This window comes from Syngnathus floridae, chromosome 11 (genome assembly GCF_059516105.1).
Source record: "Syngnathus floridae isolate MCC-2025c chromosome 11, RoL_Sflo_1.0, whole genome shotgun sequence".
Taxonomy (NCBI): Eukaryota; Metazoa; Chordata; class Actinopteri; order Syngnathiformes; family Syngnathidae; genus Syngnathus; species Syngnathus floridae.
This window is the reverse complement of record NC_142423.1, coordinates 3,938,035-3,962,000: the sequence shown is the minus strand read 5'-3', so window position 1 is coordinate 3,962,000 and position 23,966 is coordinate 3,938,035. Positions and strand designations below refer to the sequence as shown.

The window sequence follows — 23,966 nt, the reverse complement described above, 5'->3', positions numbered from 1 at the left end:
TTTTTTGTAATATGGCTGCATTTATATCACTACAATTATGGCTTTCTCCACCCCATTTAAACAGAGAGCTTGTGATGAATTAATGCTCTGCAATTTACTGTGCAGATGGACATCATAAAATGCCAGAAGAGCCATTTTGTGTCTCACTGACATACACGATCCCTTGCACCTCAAGAGGATGCGTGGCCAGATTTTGACCGGAGATAAGCATGTCACGGACTATTAAATCAGCAAAGGCAGAAAGCACAGAGCAATCTTTGTTGGCTCAGAGGAGAGAGCAATTAAGATTTTTGAAATCAAAGGCGGGTTTTATCTGGGCCACTGCAGTGTTTAGTTACAGCGAGCATGTCCACATTTGAAAAGCTTTACACACAGCTGTCCAGGTGTTTTGAGTTTAAAGAAGGCTGCCAAGAGTCATCGCTTGCAATGTAACTACCGTATTTTCCGGACTATAAAGCGCACCGGACTATAAGGCGCACCTTCAATGAATGGCCCATTTTAAAACTTTGTCCTTATATAAGGCGCACCGGACTATAAGGCGCACCATTAATGCATCATGTCAGGTTTTTAATCCAAATCAAATCATTCTCCATTTTCTCTTATTTTTTTCAACTTCAGATGCAACAAATTACTTTAAAATCACAAAATAATGATCCATAGTCTTTTTGATTCATGATTCATAGTCTTCAGCGGGTCACTTATGATTGATTTCATGACACAATGCTTCGGGCCAGATTAAATTTAGGAATTTGGTCCATATATAAGGTGCACTGTCGGCTTTTGAGAAAATTTTAGGTTTTTAGATGCGCCTTATAGACCGGGAAATACGGTAGTATAAAATCACAAACGTTGATCCTATGGTAGTTCATTCATATGGAATCACTTCCTTGAGAAGCTTAAGCATCATTGAGTCCCTTAAAAGTGGTGTTATTCTAGTCGCGCTAGTGGCTTCCTGTGTTGAGTTTCCATGTTCTCCCTCAGGCTTTTTCAGGATTTGTTCCGGAAACGCCACATTTCCTCACACATTCCCAAAACATACGTTTTAGGTTAATAGATGACTGTAAACTGTCCATAGATGTCGCGGCTTCAAAATGCACGTTTGTGTTTACTGGCAGATTCCCACCAGCCAAGCGGAATCGAAACTCCCTCCACTTCAAATGGACCGCATCTGAGATTGCAAAACTCAAAGACAGATGAGAAATCTTCCTCTCAACTCACCTCTGTTAGCGCTACTCCGCCGCCACAATCTCTTCAAAGTCTGAAGTCCACTCTTCAAACCGTTGGTGGTTTGCTTGAACTAGCTATCATTTATTTACCAGGTACTTTGTCTTAATGTTTGAACAATTCAAGATGAGCGGCAGGCAGCATTTATGGAGGCCAATATTAACCTTGTCAATTATTTTCTGTACTTCCTTTTATTTGCTCACCTTCAGGCAGCCGGGATAAGACTGGCCGTGCAGTGGTGGAAGTTCACTGTGATAAGGAATGGACCTCATCTCCTCCATCTGCACAGAATCTATGCGAGTTACTCCTCTATCTCCATTCCATACCCAGGTGCTGCATTGAGAATCATATTTTGGAAGCTTGCAGTGTCAGTCCTACTAGTGTGGTGGCCTTTAAGGGTCAAAAATTGTTTGGTGAAGAACTTTAACAGTATTACACTCCATTGCTTTTTATGAGTATACAAAATTGCTGCATGCTTAATATAAAGATTTTAAAATTCACCACTAGTTGATTGTATTAAATTGAGGGAGGCAAATGTGGGAGTATGTAATAAGTGTTTGTGCCACAAGAGGGCAGCAGAATGCACTTATTTAACTTTGCCATTTATTCTCTGCCAATACTTCAACAGTGGTTTATGTTTACCCTGGCACTCACATAGTCCTTGAAGCTCAAGAACTAATTGATAGCGCCCTTCTCCTCTTTAAAGCCACAGCTCCAAAGTATGTACTGTAGCCAGGCTGGCTGCCAACTGTCTGGTATGCAAGTCCGCCCTGCTAGAATTAGCACACATCCCTGACGTAGGCACAACTAACTCAAGAGCATCCAGGCCATTGTAATGGGCGCGGCAAAGCAAGAATATGTTTCCCAGACACAGAGAGATAAAGCGATAAAAGATAATTACAGATCTCAAAGGCCCTTGTGAGGAAGAGAACATGCTTGAATGTGCCCTCAGGTGACTCATTGTTTGTTTTTAGGAAAGATGTTCAGGAGCTGGGAATGACTTTGGTCGTTGATGCCAGGAAAAAAGTTCCTCCGCCTCAACTCTACAAAGCTCTGCTCATGGCACAGGTTAGAATAACAATAGGAGACAAAGGCACAAAAGACTGAAAAGTGAAAGATCCATCCACACTAAAGAAACTGCATGGATGGATGTTTTGCATCCACTAGGGGGCGACACCTCACTCTTCTGGGAACATTCTTTGAATTATTACTTGTGTGTGGGAATTACTGCACCAATATCCAGAAGAGCATTTGTCACAAATGACAAATTTTAATTAATAGGTAACAAGAAGCCTAACGCACAAGGGATTAAAATGTGTGACAAGTATTTTTGTCCTTATAGTGTGTGGGAAGTACAAACAACATTTTAAAATGGCAATGAATGACTTGTACACAAGAGCCACACACAGTCTGCTGTTCATAACAGGAGCAAGCACTGCACGCTGTCCACAGTGTAGTAATGCTGGTGGATAAAGACACATGTCCACGCCCTGAGAAGCAGCCTGGTCTGCAGGTAAGAAACACCAAAGTCAGTCGCACGGTTGTGCATTTCCGTACCATTTGCATGTTCTCACTGCTAGATGGACTTGGTGACGTCTATGAAAGCACTCTACAAGACAGTGGACGCTTCACAGTTGACCTCTGAACTGGGAGGAACGTTCACCTACAGCCATAAAGATTGGCTCCAATTCCATCAGGTAATGCCAAAAAATAGTTATGTCAGGAATGATGGACATTTTTTTTGTTGTTGTTTTTTTTTAACAAAAGTAACTCCTGTGTGAATGACAGCATGTTGGGGTTTTACTTCCAGACAGTTACTGTGTTATGTTCCACTAAAGCATAAATACATTCCATTTCAGAGACTGGTTTCTTTCATAAGTGACCTTCACGAGGCTGACAGTTTGTTACAGAGGGCTATTACTAAAGTGAATGAAGTCAATGTCATGGACACAGCCCAGGTAAAAGAAATATTTATTTTGTGTTGCACTGAATGAGTCCTAGTTCTTTTTTTTTTTTTTTGATCACTCAATGAATGTTTTCCTGTTGCAGGAGGTTCGTGAATGCATTCAAGAACAAAGGGATTCGATGAAGAAGGTGCTGGAGGATGCTCGATTGGTGACCCTGCAGAGAGAAGGTGGGGCGGTGCTGGCCAGAATGAAGAGGGAAGAATTCCGCTTTCCACAGTCTGAAGACTACAGGTAGCTCACAATGCGTAGTACCACGTTTGTCCTCTTGGTGAACACAAAAATGCATGTGTGTCGTTGCAGAGATGCTCTGGAGTCGGTGACACATCTGTACAACCAGGTTGAGGAGAAGCTCCACATGCTGGTGATGCGATCGAACGAATCACTTCAGCAATTGGAGTACCTTTTTGTGCTCCGAGACATGGATGCAAAAATTAAAGAGGTACTGTGAGTTCGGACGCAACGTGAGGCGAAACGTCGCTAATATTGCCGTGGCATTTTTTTTTTTTGCAGTCGGCTGTGTGGTTCAGCGAAGAAGGTGAACATAGACTGAAGGAATTTGATCAAAAAGATCATTTGTACACTGAGGACATCTTGCAGCGGTACGACACATTCCTCCTTCAAGCAAAGGTACAGACATCCTCATAGTGACTGAAAAAAAAAAAAAAAAACATCCCTGCGTCTATAAAATGTCCAAAACCTCCGTATTGTTTCTTCCAGGAAAAACAACAGCACGCCTTTTCTCTCGTGAGTGAAGCAGAAAAAAATGTGGGTTCAAGTCCGTCCAGTCCCGTGGTGGATGTTTTTCAGACAGTCCTCAACACATTCAAGTGCAATGTCGATGACTTTATGTCCCGAGCGGAGCAGATACTCAAGGAACTCACCACGCTTGTGAAAGTGCACCGCTTCTGTGAGCAGGTTGGAGTCGCCATCTTGCTTGTGACTTTTAATTGCACTCCAAGTTTGACTGACATGAGCTAACTTAAAAGCTTTGTTTTTTTTCTCTCTCTCTGTAGGCTTGTGCTTTGGCCAAGGAATGCAGTCATTTTTTAGAGCAGGTAGAGCACGAGTGTTACTTGGCTCAGACCAATCTCAGCACACTGCAGATGTATGAAGAGAGATTAGGTGATGAATTCTCCACCCGGAATTTCCAGGCCTTGAAATCTAAGGCCTGTTCTTTAAGATCGGGATCCTCGGGGGCGATGAAAGTGTGGAATGCGGCTTGGGTGCGGTGCCAAGAAGTCAGGCAGTGTCTTGAGAAGATGCAGAAGAAGAAGAAGACATGCAGAGATAAGAAGCACAACCAACAGACCATGGTTGTAAGCACTCATGGGCAAACTGGAGGAATGGAGAGTAAGACTGAAATGAGGGAGGTTGAATCCTCCCTGACCCAGCATGCAAATTCTCAAAAAGTTTACATCCCTCAAAATCAACACACCAAAGCTGCATCCTTGAAAGCGAATGAAAACAGAGAACCTCCAGCTCTGAAGCTTCTACCGCAAAGAAAGGGAGAAACAAAATGGAAGCCAAGAGGGCATCGCAGTGAGGCTGATCTGAGGAGAACAGCCTCGGTTCAAACGGAGGCCGACGTTTCTCGGCACCGAGTCTTGAGTCGCTCCCTGAGTGAGGGATCGTGTATAACCACTTATTCGCCATTCGCCTTTGCTCTTGCACCTTTTCATGAAAAACAGCCGCTCTGTCAGACGAGTAAGCGAACGTCAGAACAAAACCCGGAGCCTCTCCAAAGCCTGCCTTCTTCCTACTCCGAGAATCTGAGCTTCAAATCAACAGAGGGCGATGAGGAAGGTCCCACCAAAGAACATCCAGCTTCGACCCTGAGTTGCCATAATAAGGAGACAATCGTCGTCCCAACAGACAATGGAAGCAATATTTTGTAAGTTAGACTCCCTTAATTTAAAAAATAGTGACGTCTTGTCTAGGAAACTCTAAAACACACACTCTCTCCGTTATAATCATACTTTCAGGAAACTACAAAAGATCATGGAGGAGCTTCTGTCCACAGAGAGGGAATACGTAAAAGCTCTAGGCTATGTTCGGGAGCACTACTTCCCCGAGTTGGAGAGAAGCGACGTACCGCAAGATCTCAGGGGCCAGAAAGGGAGCATCTTTGGTAACCTGGAAAAACTGCATGATTTCCACCACCATCATTTCATGAGTGAGCTGGAGAACTGCGCTAATGAACCCTTCAGGGTGGGGCGCTGCTTCTTACGACATGTACGTGAAGCAACGAGGCATTTCCACAGAATTCTATAGAAATCACAATGACATATTACTAATAAATTATATTTGTTAAAGATTAACGTGTGGCGCAATCTTAAAATTGTGAAATATTATAAACTACACTTTTGACTTTGAAGTGTGGAGCGTGATAAGGCTCTTATCTAATAGTATTATTTTTTCCTTCCTCCCCCTTTTAGAGAGAAAACTTTGCTCTGTATGCCCTTTACAGCAAAAACAAACCACAGTCTGATAGTCTTCTCATCAATCATGGAAAGGCTTTCTTCAAGGTGAATCACATTTTACTTTGAATTCAATCGTGCATTTTTTTTTTTAACATGAGCGGAGGGATGGTTCCCCAACTGTCTACTTGAAGAATGTCAGGGTGGAGATTTTTGGCTTACATGCTCCTGGTTAGCATGCAAACATGATTCATGCATTGATAGGACTTGTGACGAGCACTTCTTCAAATATTATTATTGGTATTCCGCCAAGAAACTCTTACACCCGGATTATCATCTCAAGGTATTTTTCATTTAGTGTTGTAACTCTTCTTTGAAAGATCTCTCCTGTTTCCTTGCCCACCAGCAAAAGCAGCTGGCTCTCAGGGACAAAATGGACCTGTGGTCTTACTTACTGAAACCGGTGCAGCGGATCAGTAAGTACAGCCTGTTGCTGCAAGACATGATGAGGGAGTGCACACCAGGACAAGTCAGAGAGCTGGCCGAACTCAAAGCTGCCCTGGAGGTCGTTCACTTCCAGCTCAGACACGGCAACAATCTGCTGGCCATGGACGCCATCCGCCATTGTGACGTGAGGACAACTCCACTGTTGTACATTACAATTTCTCTTTATAGGTCAGGACCAGAGATGAAAATCATATTCAGGTGGAGTACCACCTGGAGCGGTTGTCAGCTAACTCACATTTGTGGGTTTATTAGAGCAGGGGTCAAGAAATGTCAATTATCATCAATAACGTGACCGGTGTCATGGATGAATAAAATTAATTCTTCAAAATACAGTATAATTAAAGTTAATTTGAGCAGAATTTTTAGAAGTGTGTGTCTACATTTACTTATGATGCAATTTAGAAATGCTGCAGAGAAGCGCAGATGACAAATAACAATGGAAACTTAACTGACAAGCGGAGGCGGAAATGTGGCTTCTTTAATTTAGTATGATCAATCTTCATTCATCTTGGATGGGAGTTTCAAATGCTAATATTTCTTCCATCTGCTCTGCGGAATGAATCTAAGGTGCTGTCTGCAAGGCAGTCAAATCCGTAGCCCATCGCAAGTCATTTTTTTTATAAGAAACATTCCATCTGTTTTATGAATAAATGATCTCTGTTACAAAAGATGCAAAAATATGACATTCCATCTTGATTGAGGTTTGGTATCATTCTCTTTATGCCCTGCAGGTTAATCTCAAGGAGCAAGGGCAGTTAATTCGCCAGGACGAGTTCTTTGTAACATTTAGGAAGAAAAAATGCTCCCGTCATATTTTCCTTTTTCAAGAACTTATCCTCTTTAGCAAAACCAGGAAGACCGACGTGGGGAATGATACGTATGTCTACAAACAGTCATTCAAGGTACACATACACACCAATGTATTTTTTTTTTAATTTAGGTGCCATAATACATATACAAAATTGCTCTACTTGTTGCAAAGTTTTGACCAATGTCAACCAACCACCATGTCACACACATGTTCACATTTTAATAAGCATAAAATAAAGGCAAATCTCACAGGTCCAGTCTAGCCCAAATAATCAATAATCATGACTGTGGTGTTTGTTTTCAGACATCAGACGTCGGCATGACCCAAAACACCGGCGACACCGGTCTTTGCTTTGAAATTTGGTTCAGAAAACGGAAAACCCAAGACACGTACACACTGCAAGCATTTAGCCGGGAATTGAAGGAGGCTTGGACTAAAGACCTGGAACGGATCCTCTGGGATCAGGCACTACACAACCGAGGTACAAAAGTGATTGTTACAAACGTGGGCACGCACACATGACTTATTATTTCTTCCATGTGTCCATCAGAGATCCGTATGCAAGAGCGAGTCTTTATGGGAATTGGAAACAAACCCTTTATGGACATCCAACCCAGTGAGGCAGCTATCAGTGACAGAGCTGTTGACTGCGGGCTGATGGCAAGAGGTAAAGCAATATTTTTTAATTCTAATATGAGCAGTTATGAGGTTGCAAGTTTACTTTTCTGGCTTCCTCATACATTCCAAATAATGCCCCAATGGAGATAATTTTTTTTAATTTATCCTCAAAATTTGTGTTTATGCTGCTCTCTTTTAGAAAACAAGATGCTGGCCCATGGTGGTGCATATGGGCCACACAACGGTCTTACCGGGGCACGGCCAAAATCTGCTGCTTCACGGAGTACTTCGTCCTCGTCTTCTTCCTCGGGACGGGGCTCCTTGTCCCCGGCGACATATTTCTGTGGGCCAAAGCGGAAGATGTTAATAAGTGGCTTGGATGGATACGTATCACCAGCGGGGGTTCTAGAGGAGGATGACGTCGACCGTGAGAGTGGGAGTCACAACTTACTGTGTAAGAGTCAATTTCAACGATTTGGTGCAAAAATTTGGGCAGTGAGTTTTTGCTTTTAAATACAACGGAATGGAATGTGATGACTTTTGGATTGTCTTTGTGCAGTGGACAGCTCAGAGTCTTCCGGAGAAAGTGTGAGCGGCCTCAGCTGCTCCGCTCACAGTTACCGCTCTGCTCTGGAAAGGGAGACTGAGGACACATCTTCAGTCTTCACCTCCACCATCGCTGTCAGGGAGGCGGCGAGCTCCATCCCAACGGGAGCTTGCGAAGCCTCTGAACAAAGCCAAGCAGCAGTCGTCCTTCAGGCCAAGAACGTGCTTTGTGCTAAGGTGTAGCACCAAAGCCTTGCAATATTTTTTAAATGTATTTACAATAATCGAAAATACTCTTTGTTGCAGAATTCAAGTGTTGGCAAGTTCACTGAGGTGTGAGCTATCACATGAGGTAAAGTGACATTAGATGTTTACAATTTGCTCTTCTGATTCACTCACTCAATTTTTCTTTTTTTTTCAGACTGAGAGTACTCGAGAGAGCCAAGATTATTTAGTAGCAGGACATGAGCAGGCATTGTACAATATTGTGTCAACCTGGTTTCTAATCTCACTTTAGACAAAACATCTAATCAGCATTGATAAATTATAAAAAGTGACACAGCTTTATATTGATTGAAGGTAACACACATGTTAACAGGATCATAGCGATATTTCAGTTTTTGTTTATTCTCAGCAAACTAAACAACTGTGGAAGGATGCAGTTGAATAATAATGCAGACACTCTAAATAACAGTTTGAGGGTACGATTACAAAAACATATCAAGATTTATTTTATAACCTGCAGCTTTCTGTACATACATATCCAGCTTTATGTATTTACAACACTAATGTTGCCTTCCTATTTGTCAGTGGTTTGTTTGTGTTTTACGATATTTTTATTTGCAACTCATATTTTTCTAATAATAAATCAAATTCAAAAAGTACATCCAGACTAGCCTTTTAATGTTCAGTATAAGGTTTACAATTTTTATTTCATCATTTAAGAAGCAGAACTACACATGTACTCCTGTTTTGTAGCTATTATAATTGTTTTGGGGGGTTTTTTTTGCACATCCGCAACAATCCTCATAATCCGACATTTAGTGTAACCACAATCAAAAACAAATCAAGCTTGATTACTTTTGGGACAAGATAAAAGATAGTATTTCCCTTCTATTGATCTTTCTTCATGGCTATTTTATAAATATTGAAAATGTGAACGTTGTGGAGGGAAGAAGCACAAATCATTTGCCAAACCGACCTTGGCAAAGGCCTGCAGTCATTTCCACCGTGCGGGTTTGGACAGAGGCCGTCTGGCTTTGCTTTCACTCATGGTGTGATGTAATGCCGAGCATGGAGCCAACGCTCGTGCGTTACAAGTCTACCCAGAGTGCCTTCAAACATACGGCTGCATTGTCTCATCTCTTAAGAGTTTCCATAAAGGTGCATTGGGAACTTTCAATCAAAATTTTGGGGGGGGTAAAATATATCAAATCAAAGCTTTAAACTGTGAAAGGTTTTGAGTTCCTCCAAACTTACCTTGCTGGTGCTTGTGAGGTGGGGTTGAGGTAATGGTGTACAGCTGGTCGCTTTCAATTTTAACCAAGGAGGAGAAAAGGGGAGGAGAACGACAACTCTAGTCTTCTTTCATAATAACAGTTTGATTCAAGTGTATAATTATCATGTCAGTTTCTTTTCTACAAATCCCAATGAAGTTGGGACATTGTGTAAAATGTAAATAAAGTGAGAATGCAATGATTTGCAAAATATATTCTTTGGAATACACTACAAAGAGGATATTTAACATTGAAAATGATACCTATTGTTTTATTGTTATCAAATGTTCACCCAGTTTTGAATTTGTGGGTACATACAGCCCAAACAAACCCATTTAAATTGGAGTCTTTTTTTTTTGGAATGTGTGCCAAAGTCAGCGCAGAAAACTGACCCAGTATGTGTTTGTCAATGGCGTCCATTTGAGCCATGCCGTGCAAATAGATTGCTGAGTAATATTTTCCAATTAAATGGTGCAATGAAGGCCGTCATTGACTTGAGCATTGAGTAACCCGGTGTGTCGTACATGCACGGTCGTGATTTTACATCCTGTTAGTGCGTCTTGAAAGCCATCGTGACATCACTGTTGAATCAAGTCTGCCTTGTGTGGCCACCGGGAAGCCAATGCAAGAGAAGCATGCTTCTTGAGTGCTGGGAAGTTCCACTCTAACCTAAATGTGAATTGACTGTGGGAATGACTCCCCCCCCTCAGAACTTTTAGAGGGGAGGGTCGCATCACGCCCACACAGCACTCTGGCATGGGGTGGAGGAAGAGTACAAATAACATGCAGATAACAGCAAATACACATTTTCCATTCAGGTGCTCCACGGGTGACATTTCCACTCCAAAAACATGGCTCAAGGTAAGTCATACTTGCTTAGATTAATGCCAGTTTTTTTGGTTTTTTTATCCAGCATGAAAATGGAATTCTTTATGTCTTTTATGTGTGATTTCACTGGAACTTTTTCTGCACCCCCATCACACTTCTTAAGCATGTACAGTATGCATGTTAAAAATAATAACAATAAATCACTGAACCTTTTGAAACTGGACCACTTATAGAATCTGAGCAGCTGCGGCTTAGTTCCTCTCATCGACTCGATGAAGTATTTACCCCTGGGAGGAATTCCAACAACTCTCAAGAGAAATCAGTCAAATGAGCAGATGACCTTTATTGTCATTCTGGACAATTAGCATCGTCTATCTTTAGATTATTGTGCTTAAAATAGATGCATGTTTTCAACAGGAGCAAGTACTCATAATGTTGCAATTAAAAATAAGATTCCATAATAAGTCCGTTTTTATGTTACAAGGTGTAATATTACAATTAAAATGTCGCAATAGTATCGATAAGATTATAGTCAGAATATTTTTAAAAGTCAATTAAGTACAAAGTTTTACCAAGAATTTTAAAACGGTTTATGTACGCTGCCTTTTCAATCGCTTCAGGCTAAAACAACACGTTTCAATGTTACACTTCTATCTTTAGTACAATGTCGCCTGCTTTTCAGCTTCGGGAATTTCCACAAAGCATCCATAGAAAATGTCTCATCCACATTTTTGCATGTACATTTCCCAAAGTCAATGTTGTGTTTTCACAGAAAAGCTACAGGCACATGATTGTTGTCTTTTGGCCTTATAAGGTAAACTTAGGCCTCCGCTGCACTTTTTGATGCAAGTAGCTCGATAATCGCAAGAGTGTGGGAGTGTTCCGTCCAGGCTGGATTGTTTGTTGTATATGTGCAAGTAAATTTGATGTACTGGTTTTCATCTCAATTGATCCCCAGAGAGGGAATTAAGACAACTGTTTTGGATTTAAACACAGGCATGGTCAAATGTGTGCATGTGATATTCAGCTTTGTAATTGTTTCCACATTCTAATCCGCTTGGAATTGGCTTCAATGTGTGAGTGGATTTTAAAATTCAGAAGAATGTATTAAAATGGATGTGTTGGATGACGGACTTGCAAATGTGGTTTATCACTTTACAAATACTTTTGTTTCTTGCACGCAGATCAAATGAAATGAAATGAGCAAAAGTTGTGCTAAGCCGATCCGCATTTCTCCCGAGCTAAATCATGTTGGCATCTTTCAGGAATTTGCTGCAGTTGTTCAACTGACATCTGTTCAATTAAGGAACAAACCAAAGTCGTGCGTGTAGAACACTGCTCAGATTGGATTGCCTTTGGCTTCATATAAATCAGCAGGACGCCTTCGAGGCTTCGTCTGTGTTTACTTTGGTCTCGCCTGACCGTGACATCGCAGACTCGTGTTTGTGTGCAGCCGCTAATACAAAATGGACGGAAGGGTTGTTAACCTTTGGACATGTCATGAATTGGCCGCTTTTGGCAGGAGGCCAACAAGCAAAGCGTTAAATAGAAATTGCATGGAGAGGAAGTCAAAGGGTGGGACTGTCTTCTAGTCATGGCTCACCCTGGAGAGAAGGAGCGGCTCTACTGTGAGTGTGGTGGAAGTAAATATTTCCACCTTGGTTTACGAAAGAGTCCTGCAGTTCACTGTTATCATCATAAACGGAATCGAGAAATGATGAGGAAAGTCCCGAACTACTAAAACTAACACACCTTTTATCTACAAATTCTTAATGGCATACTTGTCATGCAATAGGTCGCCATTATAGATGAGAAAATGTTCTCAATTGGCTTACCTGGTAAAACATCGAATGAGGTCTCATGAAAAAGTTTGTCATCCGGAATGCAATGCAACTCACTTGAAACTGTTCCTTTTCTTTTTTAGCTCTAGACATCGATCGCTGCAACTTGGAATGTGACTTCAACAACACAGACCATTACACTGACCTCAACGGGGTAGACCGGCTGATTGTGAGGCGGGGTCAACCCTTCACCATCAGCTTGTATCTTCGTTCGGGAAGCTACCAACCAAGACTTAGCACTCTGCAATGCGTTGCTGAGACAGGTGATCCAAATTTTATCAATTCTTTCTTTGTCAGGGTTCTGAGAGGGCTCTCTGACTGGAACATGTTCCAAGTTTCAAAGGTGGAAAGGAGAATCCATTGTGGTTGCGTCCTGTTCGGATGTTAATGGAATTCAGGACACATTACCGACCCGTTTCATGCTGAAGCAAGTTTTTTAGCCTATTGTCATTTCAGACATGGAAAAGAGGAAATGAGATGTGGTGTTGATTGATGGGGAAAGGAAACCCTCAGACGTGTATTTATTTTTTAGAGGGGGGGTACTGTCGTGTCATTTAGTGAAGATGTTTTTCATTCCTTTCTCCTACTGGGGCAATATATTTCATTCATCAACTTCTGCCTGTCATCTAACATTTAGTCATTGTCTCCCGCCTACCGTGATAAGACTTCTTGCCAACAAATGGTCAGGAAGTGCCGCTTGCCAACAGGAGATGTGTGTATTGCCTGATAACCATGTCTATGATATCACATTGAGCATATTTTCATGGGTTCAAGGAGGATCTTTGATTCCATGACCCTCTTGGTTTCCTAGGCGGTGAAAGATGTGAAGGAAGCGGAGCGTGACCCAGACGGAGGCTTATGTAACTTACCAGAACAGCAAAATTAGCCATTTAAGGCCACATGATTTTCAAATCATCGGGGTCATCGTCATTATGTGTTATTTCACTGTTGGTTTACATTAAGAAATTTACAGTAAGGGCAGTTTGAAAATCCTCCCTTGAGTTTTGTTAGCCAGACTCAAATATTTCACTTTTCTTCAACCATAATTACTTTTGCAGGTCCGCAGCCTTCTGAACAATACGGCACCCGGGCTTCGTTTGGTCTTTCCGCCAACGTCGACACGTCGCGCTGGAGTGCGGCGGTCGTCAGCCCCCCCGGAGACAGAGTGGCGCTGTCCCTCTGCGCTGCCCCCGATGCACCCATTGGACGTTACAGCCTGAGCTTGGGACACTCTGCACGGATTGACTTCATCCTGTTGTTTAACCCCTGGTGTTCAGGTGGATCAACTCAACCTGGTTCTTGAAGAACATATGAATTGATTGAGACAAAATAAGCTAAATGAGTGAGCAGCATTATCTAGAATAAAGGTCGTTTCTTGGCAACAGGAGATGCTGTATATCTGGACAATAAGGAGGGTTTGGAAGAATATGTCTTGTCCCAGGATGGGATCATCTTTCAGGGCGATGCCAAATATCCAATAGCGACTCCATGGAACTTTGGCCAGGTACCAACATCAACATTGAAGTAGCCAGACTCACTCCACACATGCATGGGGTTGTTGAGAGCCAACGCTCTTCAGAATCACACATTTGTAAGACTTCAGAGTAACACCTGCAATGTCCAGAGTATTATGCAATCGGACAGGAGGCAGAGGAGGATTGCTTTTGTTTCCAGTTTCTCTTGGCATCGCCAGCATGTGATTACTGAAGCTTTATGTGCTTTCGCCGCACCTGTTTCCAAAACATGTTTCTCACATATGTTCTGCAGATAAAAGGCGGCAATAACTTTGTTTCTTTTGATGCACAGTTTGAAAGTGGAATCCTGGATGTGTGTTTGAGGGTTTTGGATATGAATCCCAAATATCTACGTAATCCAGGCAAAGACTGCTCAGGCAGGAGAAATCCCATCTATGTGTCCAGAGTTCTCAGTGCCATGGTGAGTTGACTGACATTATTTTTATTTTATTTTATTTTAAGCTGCAGGTTGACACTCCTTTTTGGCTTACAGGTGAATTTCAATGATGAAGACAAAGGGGTTTTGCAGGGAAACTGGACAAACAAATTTGACGGAGGGGTGAGCCCCATGTTCTGGAAGGGCAGTGTGGAGATTCTGCGTTGCTGGGACACACAAAGTTGTCAGCCTGTTCGTTTCGGACAGTGCTGGGTGTTTGCTGCTGTTGCCTGCTCAAGTAAGATAGGACTTTGTATATAGAATGTGGCAATCTATCGCGATGAAACACACTTTGCCTTACACGGAGACAATGCTGATATGTGTACATGTGTGATACTATGATGTGCAACATTTTTTTTTTGTAAAGTATTGCAATAACCACATGTATCACACTGTAGTTTCCCGAGCTCTTGGCATCCCCTGCAGAGTGGTCACCAACTATTACTCAGCGCATGACGTTAACAGCAACCTGGTGATCGAACGCTACATCAACGAGAATGGGGAAATCATTCCATCCAGAGAAATGATCTGGTATCTATTTATTATAAAACATTGAAGTCTAGAAGCAACTTTAGTTGAGAGGTCTCTGATTGTGTATTGTTTATCGTGCGGGGATCTATAGGAACTATCACTGCTGGGTGGAGAGCTGGATGACCCGACCAGACTTAACTAGTTCCGCTTATAACGGCTGGCAAGCCAGTGACCCCACACCTCAAGAAAAAAGTGACGGTAACCAACACTTTTGATGACCACATCTCCGAATTATGGTGGATCACGTCGCATCACACACCTTCTTTTCCTCAGGGGTGTTTCGTTGTGGGCCCATCCCTGTCAGGGCCATTAAGGATGGTGAGCTCATGTACAAGTACGACGCTCCCTTTGTCTTTGCCGAAGTCAACGCTGACGTCATCACCACCATGAAGAAAAAAGACGGCAGCACATCGAAAGTCACCTCGACCCAACTGGTGGGGAAGAAGATCAGCACCAAAAGCATTGGCAGCGACCACAGAGAAGACATCACTCATCTGTACAAGCATCCCGAAGGTAAGCAGGCGGCATGGGTGAAGTTCATTCATTGGGAAGAAAAAAATAAAAAATAAATCTGTGCTCAGGTTCTGATGAAGAGCGCGAGGCCTTCAAGAAAGCCAACCACCAAAATAAACTTCTCCAGCAGAAGGACAACCAAGGCCTGAACGTGACTATCAAAGTGTCCCCCGAGATGAAAAAGGGCTGCGACTTTGACGTCTTTGCTTTGGTTAGCAACAACACACAGAGCGACAAAAAGTGCCGCCTGCTCTTTGGATCCTGTGCCGTGTCCTATAACGGCAATCAGGGAGGAAACTGCGGCTTCAAAGATTTACTCAATGTTGAGCTGTCACCTGGAGGAGGTGAGCGAGCCGTCGGAATCGTCATCAAATGACACAACTCATGTATTATTTTCTTCCAGCCAGGAAGGTTCAACTCAGGCTCAACTACTCCAAATATGGTGGGCAGCTCACTGAAGATAACATGATCCGTCTGGCAGCTCTCGTGTTTGACTACGCCACTCGGGAAGCCACGCTGGCAGTGAGAAACATTGTGCTGGACAATCCTGAAATTCAAGTCCGAGTGAGTGTTAGTGATGAGAGAAGCGTGTATTTTGATTGCACTCAAAATGATGCTAATTGTGTCTTTTGCAGATTTTGGGTGAACCCAAGGAGAATCGCAAATTGGCGGCCGAGATCACGCTAAAAAATCCTTTGCCGGAGCCTTTGGAGAATTGCTGCTTCAGCATGGAGGGGGCTAACCTGACTGGAGGAAGTGTCATCTCGGAGAGGTTGGCTATCTCTGTCAGCATGTCTGATGTCTATTTTCCGGGAGCTGGCTTTATCAAATTGTATGTCATTGCTTTCCAACACTGGGAAAAATAAATAACTTTGATCTTAATCTATACTGGAGGTAAACACAGGTTTTGTCAGTTCAAAAAGATAACGCTGCCATAATTAGAATATAAATGCTGATTAGTCATGTAAATATTTAGTTCACCGGAGGCTTGTGAGATTGCTTGGCACTAATATTTACTTTGACCCGCAGGCTGAGCTTTTCGGTGGGACCTGGGGAAGACGCCAAGGTGAAAATGTACTTCACTCCCACCCACAGCGGACTGAGAAAGCTGGTGGTGGATTTCGACAGCAGCAAGTTGTGTCACGTCAAGGGCTACAAAAACGTCATCATTGGAAAGTAATCACGTTACGAGACAGAAGCACTATGAAGGTGTCACTTTAATTTTTATCATATGTAAAATGTAACCCTATAAAGTTTTCATGTAGTGTAATGAGTGTTTATATTTTTGTATGTAAAACGGCACATGATTTTAAACAGGTATTTCTTCCAAATATAAATTTGAAGACTAAAGAGACATTTGGAATAATGTTTTTATCATTGTCAATAAGTGTGTGTGTCAATGTTTTTATTGGCACAAACATTTAAGGCAACTAAGAATGAATTAAGAGTGCAATTTACATAGAACTGACTTCCACATTCGAATTTCAAAACAAATGGAATGATTTTTTTTTCTCCCCCTTGGTTCATGCCTTGTGTTTGAATGATATAATAAATTTGTGGACTGTATGTTGCCAGACTCTTTCTTATGTCACACTACTAATTTTTTTCTTCTTCTAGTTTTCATCCTATGTTACCATCTGTGGGAGCTGTTATGACATCACAAATAAAGACTGACTGTATTCCATATTGTTTTACTTGTGTTATGGGACAACACTGCTCTCTACTGCCCACAGTCAAAAATTATTCTTGAAAATACAAGACACCTTAAAGTTTTTGGGAGTATTTAACACCAAAAGTGCGTAAATAAAGATTTATGTGGACATACTAGTTAAATTCTAAAAGAAACAGAAAGTGTAAAATATGTTGAGAAAGACCTGCAACATAGTAGGCATGAAGGTACACAAACTATTTTACTGGATCGTAGTGGATAAAATGATACGAAATGAGAATAGCAATTACAAGACAGCCAATATTGTTGTTGAAGGCATACATTTAAAACTAAAAACATTCTAAACAAAAACGCTAAACATTTCTCAAAAGGTCTTGAAGCCACTATTAGACGTGATAATAAATATTTTACTTACATTTGCCCGTTCAAAGATCCATTTTCCATAAAGTTTATCGCTTAGCCTCCTTAACGTCAACTTCCTCCAACATTACAAAAACATGCCAAGTTCATTAAAGTTCCAGTCCAGCCACAAATCGAATGAGGCCAAGTGGCAGGGAAAACAGATGGTTGTTTCCTTTCAATTGGGAATTAATTGTACATTCCTGAAAATGGAGATTAGCAACACATAAAAAAATAAATCAGTGCTAGTAATGATTACCTGTTTACAAAAAGAAAAACAGCTGCAGAGGTTCGACTCATAAAAAGTACATCCATTTCATATTTAAAACAAAGCAAAAAAATGGAAGGCGGTAACAATAAAAATGATGCGGACGATGAGAATGATCACCTTCTTAATCACGAACATGCACGCTAAGAAACAGACTTTGTCGTCAGTCAGTCGTGTTGTGACCCCAACTCCTTTTCGTCTTTCTCTCTCCTGTGCTGGCTGCCCCGCTGGTCCGAGCGACGGCGTGATCCGTGGACGTCGGAGCTCTGGCGAGGCTCCACGTGGAGGTAGGCCCGAACGTGATGGCGCTGTGCCACAGAGCCGCTGAAGTCAATGACGCGACACTCGTAGGTGCCCTCGTCCGACGGCTTGACGCTGGACAGGCGTAGCTTGTGTGAAATGTTGCTGCCGGCTACTTTCACCACCTAAGAGGCAAGCGGACTTACTGACTTGTTTTTACTGATGAGTGAAGGCAAATGATGCAAAATGGAGGAGTCTCATCTTTCAGTGTGGAGCTCAACTGAAAAGCAGAAACGTGTCTTTGTACTTACGCTAATTTTAGTGGCGTCTTTCAACGTCTCCTCCAGAGGAACAACCTGCACAGAAATATAAAATGTCAGAAAACGTCAGAAACATTTCAACTTCATTGACGATACAAAGGCAGAGTCTGCAAAGAAGTGATTAGATAACATTTGTATGTATAATTTGACATTTTTTGTCATCCCATAAAACTCAAAGAGCTGTTTGGGAGTCAAAAGAGCCAATCTTTTGGCTAGACTCAAAAAAAAAAAAAATCCTGAATCCCTCATCACTATTCTTCATGTTGTTTTTCCTCCTTAAATTGCTATTTTTTATGCAATCTGATCTTTATGTATGATTTTTCCTCATCCCATATATTTGCCTATATTGCACAAGGTTTCCCAAGAGCCACCCATCTCCGAGTTCTACAAAATATGCGTGCGCACTTGCACAGATGCATTTCTTTTGGGCATTGGTATGAATTATGCATGGCGTAGACGTTTTCAAAATCTATTTATTTTTCAGTGCCAATTACGGTGTCTGCAGGCTCCGCAGGAGAGTGTAAGTGGCCCCATTCGGGGAGGGAGTCAACCTGTTCCTCCAGTGCTGGCTGGAGTCAATTAGTAATTATCCACTCATTTCTGTTCCGTGGGATTTATGGTCGATAATATCTTGGTACAGTGACCAATTCTGCATTCATAAATCAACGAATCTCTCCAAAACTGCAGACTGAGCAAACCTAATGCTTGGCAAAGTGAACCCATGAGGTCCTCTTTTGATTATTGACGCCATTTAATGCCCCTCTTGTTCTTTTAATTCATTCTTACAGTCCTACAAAATATAGCAACGTCCGTACCGTCATTAGTGTTCAAATTGGAAACATCCATCATCTATTGGCCCTCAAAGAAAAACGTACACACATTACATGGTCCATATAAATCTTGGTCATCCTTGAGAGCATCCATTAACAAAACAGTGGAGACTTGCATGAAAAACAAATATGCCCAAAAATCTCTTTTGCAATTAGTAACAATAGAAAAGTGCCTTGCTGCTTACATCATTTGTGATATGTGCAGGCTTCTTGGGTCCGTGTCTGTGCTCCTTGGTGTACCACCACTGGATCTCCAGAGAAGAAGGAGAACCTGCGCCGCGGAAGGAACACGCCATCTCTACATCCTCGCCACTCTGTGTCGTGATGTCGTGGGGCACTTCTGTGAATAAAGCTGGGAGAGAGAGCCATTGAAAGATTGACTTGTAATTTCTTTATGTCTTTACGGATGCCAGCCCGAGAGAATTGTCACCTTCAGAAACTATGTGAAGGGCAGCTTTATCGATGAGCTGCAGAATGTCTTCTTACTAAGTAGCTGGTGGCATTATCAACTGCTTTAAATATTGTCTTTTCCTTTTCGGTACAAAAGTTCGAACGCTCGTGATATGCACTGCAAAGAATCTCCGTACTTCAAATCAAGTCAGAGAATGGGGAAAGCCTTGACAAGGAATTCTGTATCATTTGAACTACCTGACCTTTTAGAGTCACGTCCTTGATGCATTTTCAACTCACGGCCTGCCAGTGGTCTCATTTGTCAAGAGAAGCGAGGCGGTTAGAGGTGAACCGATGTCGATGTGACTCAAAGAGTTAAGCAAAGTTAAGTCCTGCACAAAAACGTGTGTATGTGTGGGCATGACTTCTGAAGCAGTTCTTTTTTTTTTTTTCCTTGAAGCTTCCAGTGCTTATTTTTTAGCCATCTTCGACTGTCTCCTAACTGCCTCTAGCTGTGTCATTTAAAGCAAAGAAACTCTCCTCGATGTCCCTGAACTGTTTCATCCCTCGTGGCAGGTACATTTGGCGCACACCTTCCGTGCCACACAGAATCAATCAGTCCACAGACAACAACACGCCGATCGCAATCCGATTAGGTCTCCACCGGGTCGATGCTCATCGCAATCTAATCATCAAATCAGCTCTGTGTCCGTCTACCCTCGCTTACCACCATCACGAAATCTTGCACTGAGGAACAATATATATCGGTTCATGATGAACACTGCTGATTCAAATCTTGATACCACTCTGACATTCGTGACAAATATCATCAACTGTTTCGGACTTTAAGATCCCTGCACCAAAACCAAAGGAACAACACGCAGTAATTTAAATGAAACAGTCCAGTATGTAAATCCGAATAATGAACTGAGCCAGCTGCCGGAGGCTTGCTGAACTGACCTTCTTGAGCATATATTTTACTTGGCAGAAGGCTCTTCCAGCAAAAGCGAGGAATGATTGTTTCATGATGCACGTCCACAACATGCATTTTTAAAGGGATCCTCGGTGGCATTTTTCACCGCACTGCATATTGAACTCTGAGAGAGCGAAGAGACCACGGGGACTCGAGAAGAGGTTGCTTGCTGGCCACAGAAGACTCATTAAAAATGAAAGAGGAAGAGGAATAGAACCTATAAATGTAAACAGAAAAATACACACACACACACTCACACGTGTGACTCAAGCCCAAGAGGGATAAGTCCAAATCAAATATTTTTTCTCTTCAGGTCAGAAGGGAAATTAGTTGGATAAATCAAGAGTGAGTGGCAGAGTGGGGGTCAAAGCAACGATTCTTCTTTTTGGCCCATGGAGCTTTTTCAAGATGACTTAAAGAGGATGTATCAGCATCGACAAGAAGCGTTTGTGTGTAAGATTCCGTGCTTCCCCCCCACACCATTTTCAAAGATGCACCAGACAGACACAAAAAACACAATTGCAGCAAACCTTTGTCACACTCAAGTTGAAATTGTTTGCTTCAGTCTCACTCAAATGCATAATAGAGCTTTCGTTACCATGACAACCAAGGATGGAGCTACAGTGCATAATCAAGGGTTACTCTGTGTTGCCAACTCAGAGGGAATGTGTACCCAAAGCTCAGGACATGAACAAAAACTAACTTCCACCAAGGTGAGTGTAAATAAGCCGTGAACAGATTTGCCCTGGGAGGTGTTATTTCCCTAATGGCTTTAAAAATCAACAAAGGCTAAAGCCAAAGTTGAATGAAGCTTGTGTAAAAAGAGACTTACTTACTATTGATCTTTCTCGCGAAAATTGTCACTCTTGTACTCGTGCAAATAAAGCTTATTTATTTAATGAATGAATAATGGAAAGCGCTTTGATTATTTTCATCCAAAGCGAATAAAAATCCATTTCTTGATGTATACAGCGCTGCTACTTCACTTCATGTCCCTGCGGATTCAAATACTCTTATGAAAACATTTTATCACCCTGGCTTGTAATGACAGGAGTTTCCTTGTACTAAGATTGCTCACAGCTCCAAATGGCGAGAGGGGTGAATATACAACATTACATACTGATAAACAAAAATAAGTCATGTGGGAATTTGCCAGAAAGTCAATAATGTTGCATTAGGTTCAGATTCAGCAGCGGGATAAACAGACAGCCAGCTCCTCGGGGAAATAAGTGGATGCTGTGAGCCCTTCAGCCTCCATTCAAGGTGGACGGTAAAAATCATGAACTAAGAGTAGAGAGCAGCTGTCTGCCTGTTGCTGCGGATCATCCGAACCCGCGGCATGAATTCTTCATATCCTCGGGGACGTAACAAACGAGGGGCTATTTCCACTTCCTCCCGGTGTGTGTGAGAACATGCCTTGTTGACAACTCGCACCCGGGCCGAACTCACGGGAGATGAATACAAACGTCACGCTCTGTCGGAGATTGTGCACGGCCATCAAAAGATGCGAATTGAAGTACAATTGAGTGCGGCGCCGACTGACCCGCTCTCATCTCTACCTGAATTGATGCGCTTTAAATGAGATGGAGCCCAAGTACGTCTGGATAGTTCATGTATGTATGTATGTATGTATGTATGTATGTATGTATGTATGTATGTATGTATGTATGTATGTATGTATGTATGTATGTATGTATGTATGTATGTATATATATATATATATATATATATATATATATATATATATATATATATATATATATATATATATATATATCTATCTTGTACATTGCGTCCATTTTACCTAGTATGTTACCAAATGTGAATTTTCTTAAATTAAGTTTATATTTAACATTGTCAGATATTGTTTCACAAATGCAAATCTACCAATTAATCTGTTTGAGCACAGTCCAAGCACTATTAAGTGAGACAGCAACGCAAAGTGTCATCCTAATTAAGATGACACCATGCTGAGGCCTGACAGATCATTACAGGCACGAAGGGAGCGTTAGTGATGCGCTCACAAGGGATAACGGGAGGAATGCTACCAACTTACCTCCACCTCGAGAACAAGGAGAGACGACAAACTGAGTGTGAGATCTGGTACTATCGTTTGAGCAAACAACCAGAAGGTTCTTTGTGCAGCCTCCCGCCGATACTCACCAACTCATCCCGCTGATTAATCTTCACACAGGACCAATAAGTGTTTCGTGTTGGGAGGCAATTTGATTTCTACTTGAGCTCAAGTGGAAACTGGGCTGCGGGAGCTTAACGGTCCTCAGATGGATGCATTTATCTGAAACAAATGGGTCTGGCTTGCGTCTAACAAGCACTCCAGAGAGCAGCGCTTTCAGGCTCTGCATGAAAGCTCCACTGCTTTGGTGATTCATTGACGAAACCTATGAAATGATTTTTGGAGATTTTTTTTCTGAAGTAGTTTTACTTTTTTTTTTTCATCCTGGTGGCAGCTTGTGATGATAACCCCCCCCCCGCCACTCTCATTTCATGGCCTGTTTGAAACCCCACATGAGTGAGAACTCAACAATTACAGCCAATTAGAATTAACTCCCAATGGGAGAAATTTGGCTAATTGATTTTCTAACTTGCTCACCACGGTTAATCCATTTAGAGATGCTGCTTTGGGCACTCATTAATAATGACTGAGTTACCATTAAAAGTGAAGTCAAAGTGATTAAAAAAGGCTCAGCAACATGTACTGTGAAGCATTGGTTACTAAATTTAAAATAAAAAACATGTTCTAGCAGCGCAATTTCATTTTAAAGTTCAGTTTTTAAACAACATTTTTTTCAACTATTTACTATTCAATAAAAACATTGTGCTGATACCCGTATCAAATTAGTACCTGATCCTGCCTCATCAGTATGATTGGAGTGAATCATGCAGTTCACTCCATGACATCATCATCTTGTGTGTGGGGGTGATTAGGGCGACATTGAAGAAGTGCTTTCATACCTTAAAGGTCAAAATTCAATGAATTTCACTTCTCTGACTGCTTAAAGCTTTTGAGATTAAAATACGTAGAATACTGTTCATTTCTCAAATTTCAGGTTAAATTGGGGAACTTTTATCTGCCAATCATTTCGGTTTTAATAAAGGGCCAAACTAAAAAATGATGAATAATTTTTCATAAAAAAAAAAATAAATCAACCTTTTTTGCAGTTTTTCTCTATGCATTTGGACTTTTATATGGCCCTGAGACCAAAGTTGAAACATTGGGCTATTTCTATTATCAAGTGACTAAATATCATCCAATAAATTTAGAATTTAGAATAAAATCCTAAAGAAATGAATAACACCACAATCAAACAATCTCACTCCCAACGAACAGTGCATATTTTACATGCAAAGAATTCAAACTCACCATTTCCAGATAAATGATTATCCAGTTCATTTTGTTCTCCATAGAGCGCTGCGTTAAATTGCACATAAAGTCCCACGTAGTGCAAAAGCCCCACTATGCCTTTCATTGCTTCCAAATGTGTCGACGAGTGAGAAGGAAATGTCACATCAGGTGGTGATCATCGGTAAAGGAGCTCCGCAGCGCTGCAGCCGTCACGGACATGGAACTGAACAGTTATGCACTATTCTGCTGCTCAGCCCATGGACG

The 23,966-nt window shown here is 41.7% G+C and overlaps 3 protein-coding genes across 4 annotated transcripts in view; 2 read left to right on the top strand and 1 right to left on the bottom strand.

The window, feature by feature from the left end:
• The window catches only part of quob (quattro b), a 15,830-nt gene extending 6,856 nt beyond the window's left edge, over positions 1–8,974 (top strand). The window contains exons 4-24 of the mRNA XM_088389440.1: positions 1,116–1,319; positions 1,434–1,554; positions 2,199–2,292; positions 2,651–2,737; positions 2,805–2,921; positions 3,084–3,182; positions 3,274–3,422; positions 3,492–3,630; positions 3,702–3,818; positions 3,909–4,106; positions 4,205–5,082; positions 5,174–5,423; positions 5,627–5,716; positions 6,015–6,239; positions 6,847–7,017; positions 7,230–7,407; positions 7,477–7,593; positions 7,744–7,998; positions 8,104–8,327; positions 8,397–8,442; positions 8,512–8,974. Coding sequence (XP_088245566.1) covers positions 1,116–1,319; positions 1,434–1,554; positions 2,199–2,292; positions 2,651–2,737; positions 2,805–2,921; positions 3,084–3,182; positions 3,274–3,422; positions 3,492–3,630; positions 3,702–3,818; positions 3,909–4,106; positions 4,205–5,082; positions 5,174–5,423; positions 5,627–5,716; positions 6,015–6,239; positions 6,847–7,017; positions 7,230–7,407; positions 7,477–7,593; positions 7,744–7,998; positions 8,104–8,327; positions 8,397–8,429 — 3,746 coding nt within the window. The 3' untranslated portion in view covers positions 8,430–8,442; positions 8,512–8,974. The remainder of the gene's footprint in view (positions 1–1,115; positions 1,320–1,433; positions 1,555–2,198; positions 2,293–2,650; positions 2,738–2,804; positions 2,922–3,083; positions 3,183–3,273; positions 3,423–3,491; positions 3,631–3,701; positions 3,819–3,908; positions 4,107–4,204; positions 5,083–5,173; positions 5,424–5,626; positions 5,717–6,014; positions 6,240–6,846; positions 7,018–7,229; positions 7,408–7,476; positions 7,594–7,743; positions 7,999–8,103; positions 8,328–8,396; positions 8,443–8,511) is intronic.
• On the bottom strand, positions 7,029–23,966 carry vstm2lb (V-set and transmembrane domain containing 2 like b). 2 transcript variants are annotated; one of them, XM_088389443.1, is made up of 6 exons: positions 23,721–23,965; positions 19,161–19,327; positions 18,137–18,181; positions 17,706–18,010; positions 17,334–17,520; positions 7,029–7,885 (listed from the first exon to the last, which is right to left on the bottom strand). In XM_088389443.1, the coding sequence occupies exons 1-4, from the start codon at positions 23,824–23,826 to the stop codon at positions 17,753–17,755; spliced, it is 576 nt and encodes a 191-aa protein (XP_088245569.1). In that variant the 5' UTR covers positions 23,827–23,965; the 3' UTR covers positions 7,029–7,885; positions 17,334–17,520; positions 17,706–17,752. The 2 variants fall into 2 exon arrangements, with proteins under 2 accessions (XP_088245569.1, XP_088245570.1); XM_088389444.1 differs by having other exon boundaries at positions 17,334–18,010; positions 23,721–23,966.
• On the top strand, positions 10,236–16,815 carry tgm2b (transglutaminase 2b). Its single transcript, XM_088389442.1, has 13 exons — positions 10,236–10,447; positions 12,339–12,518; positions 13,314–13,532; positions 13,641–13,759; positions 14,062–14,190; positions 14,263–14,443; positions 14,604–14,736; positions 14,828–14,934; positions 15,010–15,249; positions 15,318–15,593; positions 15,653–15,813; positions 15,885–16,021; positions 16,279–16,815. The coding sequence occupies exons 1-13, from the start codon at positions 10,438–10,440 to the stop codon at positions 16,427–16,429; spliced, it is 2,043 nt and encodes a 680-aa protein (XP_088245568.1). The 5' UTR covers positions 10,236–10,437; the 3' UTR covers positions 16,430–16,815.